This window comes from Carex rostrata, chromosome 3 (assembly GCF_964058835.1).
Source record: "Carex rostrata chromosome 3, lpCarRost1.2, whole genome shotgun sequence".
NCBI classification, from domain to species: domain Eukaryota; kingdom Viridiplantae; phylum Streptophyta; class Magnoliopsida; order Poales; family Cyperaceae; genus Carex; species Carex rostrata.
The window spans coordinates 2,936,695-2,945,627 of NC_135920.1; the positions used below are offsets into that span (position 1 = coordinate 2,936,695).

General features: G+C 37.1%; 3 protein-coding genes across 3 annotated transcripts; 1 reads left to right on the forward strand and 2 right to left on the reverse strand.

The window, feature by feature from the left end:
• Nucleotides 1-1,137: 1,137 nt before the first annotated feature.
• On the forward strand, nucleotides 1,138-3,741 carry LOC144550936 (putative beta-1,4-xylosyltransferase IRX10). The gene is made up of 4 exons (XM_078298690.1): nucleotides 1,138-1,446; nucleotides 1,856-2,244; nucleotides 2,693-2,934; nucleotides 3,046-3,741. Exons 1-4 carry the CDS (start codon nucleotides 1,347-1,349, stop codon nucleotides 3,557-3,559), a joined length of 1,245 nt encoding a protein of 414 aa, XP_078154816.1. The 5' UTR covers nucleotides 1,138-1,346; the 3' UTR covers nucleotides 3,560-3,741.
• Nucleotides 3,742-3,878: 137 nt separating this feature from the next.
• On the reverse strand, nucleotides 3,879-5,201 carry LOC144550937 (pollen-specific protein C13-like). The gene is made up of 2 exons (XM_078298691.1): nucleotides 4,789-5,201; nucleotides 3,879-4,430 (listed from the first exon to the last, which is right to left on the reverse strand). Exons 1-2 carry the CDS (start codon nucleotides 4,940-4,942, stop codon nucleotides 4,114-4,116), a joined length of 471 nt encoding a protein of 156 aa, XP_078154817.1. The 5' UTR covers nucleotides 4,943-5,201; the 3' UTR covers nucleotides 3,879-4,113.
• A 286-nt stretch (nucleotides 5,202-5,487) lies between these two features.
• LOC144550938 (mediator-associated protein) lies at nucleotides 5,488-7,687 on the reverse strand. The gene is made up of 6 exons (XM_078298692.1): nucleotides 7,543-7,687; nucleotides 7,359-7,458; nucleotides 7,172-7,256; nucleotides 6,951-7,034; nucleotides 6,237-6,347; nucleotides 5,488-5,903 (listed from the first exon to the last, which is right to left on the reverse strand). The coding sequence occupies exons 1-6, from the start codon at nucleotides 7,566-7,568 to the stop codon at nucleotides 5,632-5,634; spliced, it is 678 nt and encodes a 225-aa protein (XP_078154818.1). The 5' UTR covers nucleotides 7,569-7,687; the 3' UTR covers nucleotides 5,488-5,631.
• Between the last annotated feature and the right edge of the window lie 1,246 nt (nucleotides 7,688-8,933).

The window sequence follows — 8,933 nt, forward strand, 5'->3', positions numbered from 1 at the left end:
ATTGCAGGGACCTGCTATTCCAAATCTATCATTTTATTTTTTTGGAACACACAAATCTAACAATATAAGTTATTTATATGCACAAATCTCAAAACAAATGAAAGGTTAGATTTGAAATAGCAGGTCCCTGCAATTTCTACGGATTACAGCAGATTTATTTCCCATATTATTACCTGTCATTAGGGGTGTCAATGGGTACGATACAGGTAGCGTGAAACCATTTTCATATCCATACCCACTAAGAATTAACCTTACCCATACCCGTTAAGAATTTGTCTTACCCTACCCTATCCATACCCGTTAAGATTAGCGGGTAACGAAAAGGTAGTGGGCAAATAATGAATAATACCAATATAATAGTTTTATTATTTTACAAATAAACCATCAAAATTTATCATGTCATACATATGTAATGACAATTACTAATATAAAATTAAAATATAAATATGCAATTAATTCTAAGTAATAGTTTTTTATTAAGAAAAAAAAATCAAAAATACAAATATCTCTTCTAACAAATTCAATTCCTTAACTAAATAATAAAACATTCAAATAAAAAAAGTAAAATGTTTAGTCTTCTTATAATATAATTTATTTTATGTAATTACATGTTACCTAACGCGTACAAAATAAACTTTACCTGTATCCATACTCATTTATCTAACGAAAAAAAAATCTTTACTCATATTTATATCCATACCTAATAAGTTAATAAAAAAAAAAAAAATCTTACCCATACCCATCTTATCGAATACGATACGAGTAGGGTAAACGGATAAACGGGTTTCATTGACACTCCTACCTATCATTGGGTCCACTTTACGGATTCGGTAAATAAGTTATAATTAGTAGTGATCCAGGATGCGTTTTTGCGTGACCGACGTGAGCGGGGCCAGCATTATTTGAGCTTTGAGATTCGTGTACAAAGTATTTGAACAGTCGAGATTTTCCAAAAGGTCACGCAAAATATGAGAGATCTCAGAGATGCGAATCGGAGAGCAGTGGGGTCCAGCTGTCAACAAGGCAGAGCTCTTCCTGCTGCGCACTTTGTTGGACCGCGCCAAATAGGCACTCCGCACTTATCCCCCTCGAAAGCTACAGAAATCATAGCCCTTTCTCACTCTCTCAAAGTCTCAAGTCTCAACAAAGTTAACACCTTTTTTCTTCTGTGGAAAATAGCTCTCTCTCTCTCTCTTTCAGGGTCTAATACCCAAGCAAAACCCAAATTCACACAGGTCGATCTCCAATCCCTTATCTTGCTTCACACAAGGAGAAGGAGAAGAAAAAATTGCATGATATTACCCTAGCTGAGGGGGTTTGGGCCTATTTGACGCGGAAATCGTAAGATGGGAGTCAAAAGCTGGATTTTACCTATTTTCCTTCTTCAAATTGTCTTTGCAAAGTTTGGAATCGCCGAGCTTGAGCAGAACACTGAGAGAATTTCTGGTACTCTTTTGGTTTTGATCTCTTTTTCTTTGTGTTTTCCATTCCATGTTTCCTTTGTAGGAAAGTTTCTCTTACTTCTATTTTTGGTTGTACATTGTGATTTTGCTTCTATAGTTTGTTTAACCAGGTTGATCTCTTCATGGGATAGTCTCAAGAAATAAGGGCATTTTTGTTTTCTTATTTTGCCCCTTTAGTTTTCTCTATGAAAGACAGTCTTTTCCATGCCGCAAAAATAATCTGCTTAATTTTACAATTCTTTTGTTTTTCATGGAAAGGTATATACCAACTACTATATTGTAGTCAATTGTGTATTTTTAGTTATAGTATCTCAACAGTTCAATTAGAACAAAAACTAAAATACAATAATCACATATTCTATCAAATTTATTCAATTTATTAACTATTTTAGGAAGTGCTGGTGATGTGCTAGAAGATGACCCTGTTGGTCGGCTGAAAGTATTTGTGTATGAGCTCCCAATAAAATACAATAAGAAAATAGTTGCCCGGGACCCACGATGCCTGACGCACATGTTTGCAGCTGAGATTTTCATGCATCGGTTTCTAATGTCAAGCGCAGTTCGAACCCTCAACCCAGAAGAGGCAGATTGGTTCTACACACCGGTTTACACAACATGTGATTTGACCCCTAATGGTTTACCTCTCCCATTTAAATCGCCTAGGGTTATGAGAAGTGCCATACAATTTATCTCCACTAATTGGCCATACTGGAACCGTACTGAGGGGGCTGACCACTTTTTCCTTACTCCGCATGACTTCGGGGCATGCTTCCATTACCAGGTTTGAAGTAGTGGTAGTATGGTAATTACTAATTTTTCAATCTGGTGAAATTTAAAATAGTCCCGGACCTTTTGTATTTTGCAATGCAGCCCCTCCAACTTTTAATCAACTGAACTCCCAAATTTTGATGACATGTCAAGTTTTTTTACTGGACACTTTCTTGAATCATTGTAATGTTGACACGTCAAAGTTTTACAGCTTATGTGTCAGTTGTAAGACCCGTACTGACTGCATTTTTTGGGAACTCAATAGGTTGAATTAGCATGCAATTATCATGATTGAAGAATGACGACAAGCAAAATTTGAAAAATAAGAAAATAGAACTTTAAACCTAGATCCAACATCAGTGTTTTTTAGGCCTCAATTTTTGCATCTCCTTTATACCTGAAGTTAAGAATACAGTATACTCATTTCAGTGAAATCTTATTTCACAACCAAAATCTAACAGGAGGAAAAGGCTATTCAGAGAGGCATCCTTCCCTTGCTAAAGAAGGCGACGCTGGTTCAGACATTCGGGCAGGAGAACCATGTGTGTCTGAAAGAGGGATCGATAATTATCCCCCCATTTGCGCCTCCCCAGAAAATGCAAGCACACTTGATCACACCTGACACACCACGCTCCATTTTTGTCTACTTCAGAGGGCTGTTCTATGATGTCGGTAATGACCCCGAGGGAGGCTACTATGCCAGGTTTGAAAAATCCGCACTCAATTAATATTTTGGTATTGTTTTGGTGTAGAACTATCTATGACTGCCATTATTAATTTACATCTAATGAATGCTTTATTGTTATGAAATTAGAGGAGCACGTGCGTCATTGTGGGAGAATTTCAAGAACAACCCTCTCTTCGACATCTCAACCGAGCACCCCACGACATATTATGAAGACATGCAGCGGGCCGTCTTCTGTCTCTGTCCACTTGGATGGGCCCCATGGAGCCCTCGACTGGTGGAAGGTGTTGTTTTTGGCTGCATACCAGTCATAATTGCCGACGACATCGTCTTGCCGTTCGCTGATGCCATCCCCTGGGAAGAAATTGGTGTCTTTGTGGCAGAGAAAGACGTGCCTAATCTTGACACGATTCTGACGAACATACCCATAGATGTAATATTGAGGAAACAAAGATTATTAGCAAACCCATCGATGAAACAGGCAATGCTTTTCCCCCAGCCTGCGCAGCCGGGAGACGCGTTTCACCAGATATTGAATGGTTTGGCCCGTAAACTGCCGCATGATAAGAGTATTTACGTGAAACCCGGTGAGAGGACACTTAATTGGACAGCTGGCCCCAAAGGTGATCTCAAACCTTGGTAATTGTAGAAGAAATAAAAATTATTGGTCCGTCATGGTGCCTTTTAAGTTATTAGTTGTAAAATTTTGCTATTTTTTGTTAAAAGGTCAGAAGCAGATATTCTATGCAAAAAAAAGTTTATGTTTCTGATCTTTGAAGTTTGTATAATTTTTTATAAATATAAGTAATCATGTGTTCCCTTTGATATGCCCCATTTCTTTCTGGTTAAGACTTCTTCAGTTGAGTATATAGTAAATAAAGAACTCGTTGTTGATTGTCGACAACTTAAGGTTCCAAGCTCATGCAAATATATTAACTATTGGTGTTGCAATTATGCAAACGTAACTTTTAAAGAAATATAAATTAATTAAATTCTATAACATGAGGATTTGAAAAACTTGAGATCAACCGCTCATTACTTCCTCATTCAAAATCAATATCATGCTCTCTACAAAGTACAAAGCTCACTCAACTTAATTTCCTTTCAGCAGTTGTAAACTCAGGTTGCATGCGTAACCAAACAAAACCAATCTTTTATCTTCCTCAAACCAATGCCTAATCCCAATTCCAGTACCTATCAAGGCTGGTTGTACTGCTTGAGCACACTAATACAGTCTTGGAGAGGCTTGTCCTTGAGGAATCCAAGAGAATTGGCATTTCTTACATTGGAGCTGAGACCACCATCGGCCAGGACGACGCTCACACGGTCCCGGCCTTTAGGAATCTCAGCACAGGTGGGCAGAGGGCTCTGCACTAGCACCACATTGCAGTCCTCTTTGTCGTGGTTATCTTTGAGTTCGATCGTGTAGGTTCCATTCTTGTTTGTGACACCATCAACTTGGTGCTCGATATTCCCTTTGCTATAGTGCCTGCATTCGAGACGTACCTTTGCATCTACAATAGATAATATCGGTTAATTTACCGGGAATTTTCATGACTGAAACACCATAATTTTGTTTTATAAAGAGAGATCTTTAAAATGTGAAAATTGCTGGGGTGTAATACTAATAAGCTTTATAGAATGAAATAGATGCGCTAGACGCCCTGAATTGGCGAAATAAATATTTCAACAACAAAGAGAGTGTAGAAGGAGAACAGATGCAGCACGAAACTTAGCTATGGACTTTACATCTTATGGAAAGGTTTACTGTACCTGGTGTACCAGGAATCCAGTTTTCCTGCTTGAAATTGAAACTGCATCCTTGGTTAAGACAATTTCTAGAAATCATAAAAAAATGTAATATATGTTTACCAGCAATATATGTTGTGAGAGGGGTTTCAAAACCAGTACGGCAGGTGTCACAATACACACGTCCTTCTACGGTAAAAGATGGCCTCTCAGCTGCAACGGCAGTTGCAATGGCAAAGAAGGTTAAGGCAACAGAAAAAAGATGAACACTCGACATCCTTTTCTCTCTCTTTCTTCAATGCTAATATCCTTCTTGGGTTTACAAGGTGCATAAATAGAAATATTTAGTTGTCTATTTTTAGGAGGATGACCAGCACAGGGTGTTACATTTAGTGACTGGTTATCACCCCTCAGGCAACTCCTGCTTCCTGTTTTGATCCAATGGCCAAGATTAGTTAGAGCAACAACAATCGCACCAAAATCACTCTTCCAAACCGTGTTGTTACCAATTTAGCATAGAGATGGAAGCACATACAGAGTCAGAGCTAGCTCTGCACTATTTTTGAAACCTTGGTAGCAGTTACCAAGTATAAATAGCTCTGCACTATACAGGCAAATCAGACTCTATCAATGTGTTTATTATATTTTTCTTACATTTCGTACTGCGATTATATTTTTCTTACATTTCGTACTGCAATTTCATCAGTACCACTACTGATCATAAAGTTCAAGTATTTATCTTTTTTGAAATACACAATGCTCAGGTGTTTATAGTTGGGAAACATTCCCAGATTAATGCATTATTTTTACAATCTAAGAATGTAATAATATATTAAATTAAATATTCTTGCTATCAAAAGTACAACAATGAAGATTCGAATCTTTTAACAAAGTTGGACACGAGTACAAATTAAAAGACTTCATACATGAGATCCAAATCTACCATCATATGAACTTCCTTCAAACCTAAACCTTCTTTTTCTTCTTTTTCTCCGAGATTGAACGCTCTAAATTGGAATCACTAGTCTGATTTGCTGACTCTGTAGTGACCATACTAGTTACATGAGAGGATCCTCCTTCACTAGAACCATTTCTCTTTTTCTTATGGCTAGAAACTGTACTTCCTTTCCCCGACTTACGTGCTGAAGCCTCGGTTTCTTGTGATGCACCATGTGTCATCTTTGAGGCTTCAGATTTTGTAGGGGTTGAATATTTTGGTTTAGCTTTCCCCAAGTAATCTGGAAAATACATGAAAAGTTTAAGCCTGTGCGCGACAAAAAGTTTAAATTTTGGTAAGAACGTGCAATTTATTATTCGTAATCTTAAGTATTAACACATTAGCTAACAACTAAGTTCAATGACTCTATGTTAAGCAGTACTAATTTCTACCGCATTTGAGTAGTTGGCACCATTTTGGTCCCTTCTGGTATCTCTCAAAACTCTGGGCCAACTGTACCAGTTTGAGGCTATTTTAGAAAAAGAAAAAGAAAAAAAAAAATCCCAAGATGCACCCCCATACATTTTGATCAGTTATTTTAACTGACTGATTCAACAATCTTAGACAACCATACCAGTATCTTTTGGTTCCTGCTTTACGGCAAAAGTACTGAGGCCATGAGGTTTTGCTAATTCCTTGGGATCGGGATAACGCACCAAACACACTCTCCTTGATATCTTCCCAACTGCATCAAATATCAAAACAACACAATAACCATCAAATATAGGAAAACAGAAAGAGGAAGATAAAATACAAAAATTTGCTGTACGTTAACAAGAAAACTGAGCGCTTTTTGTTTGTCTAATGAAAACAGGAGAAAGGATATAGAAGATTGATTTGCCAATAGTTGCTAGGGACTCAGATTAAAATTTTCCAAATAATGAAAATAATGGATCTCAAAGATAAAAAAAACAGAAAAAGTATACAAATTGTACCATGAACAAGCGTAAAATGTTCATCCAGATGATAATATTCTACCATTTTCAACAATCTCATAAAAAAAAATCCCTTTAAAAACCGACAAATATAATCATGCCCTTTACCATTGAATTTATCCAAGATTTATCAAAACCAAACTATCATTCTTCTCAATTATGTAGAAATTGAGTTAGTACGGTTCATCTTTGAATTTAAATGGTGTAGTGCCCAGTATATAGTATTAATATTTATTCTTTCAAAGAGACAATGGTATTGCCAAAATTTTGATGCAGGAACATGGCAAAGTTTTGAACATCACAAGCATGCATGACATTTCTTTCTCATATGCAAATACCATGAGAATGCATACCAACTGAAGCCCCTGATTCTGAGGGGAGAAAAACAGTAGCATCAGGCTCCTTTGCCCCAATGCTCACTACCTCGTATGATTTTCCTGCCATATAAATAGGAATAGATAACAATACCAGCAAACATCAGTATAGGACTACCAGCTCGGGGTTATCGGTCATATTTGAGAACACTTAACTTGATAGTAACCGGAGAAATTTAAAATGGACAGTAGGAGCTTACCTGACAAGCTTTCAAAGGTGCCTAAATCCTTGTTTTCATGCAGCTTCAGCGAAACCTCTTTACCTTCAAAATCACCAGGTTTTAACTGCAATTTGAAAACTTCTTAGAAAAAAGACTAAATTTTAGGAAATACCCATAAATGCAGAAGCCTGAATTGCAATCAGAAAAGAATAGAACATAGAAGTACCTGGTTCAGGGGCCACTGAATAAGCCAGAGTTCACTGGAGTCGGTTATGTCAAGCGAAGGCGCCTTTTTAAGTTCTCCAAAATCCATTCCAGGCTTGTATCTACATTTCAATAACAATTTATAATCAATATTTCCAAACCACTAGACTTTCCACACTCAAATCATAGAAAAGTTTAAAACACACCGTCCCCGATTCTCATAGGCAGCCATAGCAACTGAAATATGAACGAGCAACCTCTGGTTCTGAGAACGAGAGAGAAATGGAGAGGCGGAAACGGGAGTAGGGTTTTAACATCGGGCTGCTGTTGGCTTTGGCTGGGTGCTAAATATCGGATGGCGGATCCAAAGAGGAAGAATCAACCCGCTTCGATATGAAAATCGGGCTGCTGACGAATATTGGGCTTTGAATTACTCAATGAGTTGGGCTAAGTTAATAGGCCTCGATTAACTGTGCTGCTGCCGAATCAGCCTTGCATGACGACCACTATCGATGCCAAAATGTTTTTCCGGCCTACGATAAATATAGGGGAATCCGGTGTCGATAATGGCCGTATCAAACTCGGTTTGATATCAAATTAGAGACATTTGATTCTTATTAAAATTGTACAGATTAAGTGCACATGCATCTTTGAATTTATCTGAGAGTAATAGTCTTGCTTCTTCATTTGAATGTTATGTTACATTGCCTATAACTTACTTAGGGATACCAATTCATTAGAATAAATTGCATATTGAATGTTGGGATGCTTTAATAGATAAGATAGAAAAAAGATTACAGGGATGGGAGAGTAAGTTGTTGTCTATTAGGAGTAGAGTAACTTTATTAAATTTAGTAATTTCAGCAATACTCTTATATTAGAGGACAATTTATAGAATGCTGGTTAAAGTTAGATTACTTGTTGATAAGCTGAGAAGGAGGTTCTTATGGTATGGAGGTAGTTCGGTAAGAAAAATGATCTCTCTAGTTGATTGGCAAGTTGTGTGTGCTAGAAAAGATCAAGGAGGGTTAGGATTACTAAATCTCAATACTATATAGGTCTTTTAGCTAAATGGTGGTATGGGTTTAGTGATCCTGTTGTGACTGGTAAGTGGAAAAGCATATTGATGTCTGAATATGGTAGACACGGTTACCATCCTAGATTGTCTACATTTTGGTCAGCTGTCTTTAAGGTTAAGTTTGTTGTTGAGTCTGAATGTAGTAAGCATCTAGGGAATGGTAAGAACAAATTCTTTTTTTTTTATTGGATAGATAGATGGATACATGAGTGTACTTTGAGCTCTTTGTTTCCTAATATTTATTCCGTAGCAGTAAATAAAGATATAACAGTCGATTCAGCATTACAAAATGGGGTTTTTCATTTGTCTTTTTGAAGGCAGATAATGGGTTTGATTAGGGATGAATGGCAATAATTAATAAGTCTCATTAGTACAGTTCAGGTGTTACTTAAGACTGGATGTACTTCAGAGGAGATGGGATCAAAATGGAAAATTCTTAGTTCATTCGTTATACGGTTGGCTTGAGTATTGGGGTATAAAAAATAATGAATTTGATATTGTTTGGAAAGCAAGGGTGCC

Bases quoted from the DNA above. Each gene is read 5' to 3' on its own strand.
- LOC144550936 (XM_078298690.1), top strand. From the start codon at position 1,347: ATGGGAGTCAAAAGCTGGATTTTACCTATTTTCCTTCTTCAAATTGTC. The intron at 1,447-1,855 runs GTACTCTTTTGG...TAACTATTTTAG, and splicing joins GAACACTGAGAGAATTTCTG to GAAGTGCTGGTGATGTGCTA. The intron at 2,245-2,692 runs GTTTGAAGTAGT...AAAATCTAACAG, and splicing joins GGGCATGCTTCCATTACCAG to GAGGAAAAGGCTATTCAGAG.
- LOC144550937 (XM_078298691.1), bottom strand. From the start codon at position 4,942: ATGTCGAGTGTTCATCTTTTTTCTGTTGCCTTAACCTTCTTTGCCATT. The intron at 4,431-4,788 runs GTAAACATATAT...TATCTATTGTAG, and splicing joins TCTCACAACATATATTGCTG to ATGCAAAGGTACGTCTCGAA.
- LOC144550938 (XM_078298692.1), bottom strand. From the start codon at position 7,568: ATGGCTGCCTATGAGAATCGGGGACG. The intron at 7,459-7,542 runs GTGTGTTTTAAA...ATTGAAATGTAG, and splicing joins GCCTATGAGAATCGGGGACG to ATACAAGCCTGGAATGGATT. The intron at 7,257-7,358 runs GTACTTCTATGT...TTCAAATTGCAG, and splicing joins TTCAGTGGCCCCTGAACCAG to TTAAAACCTGGTGATTTTGA.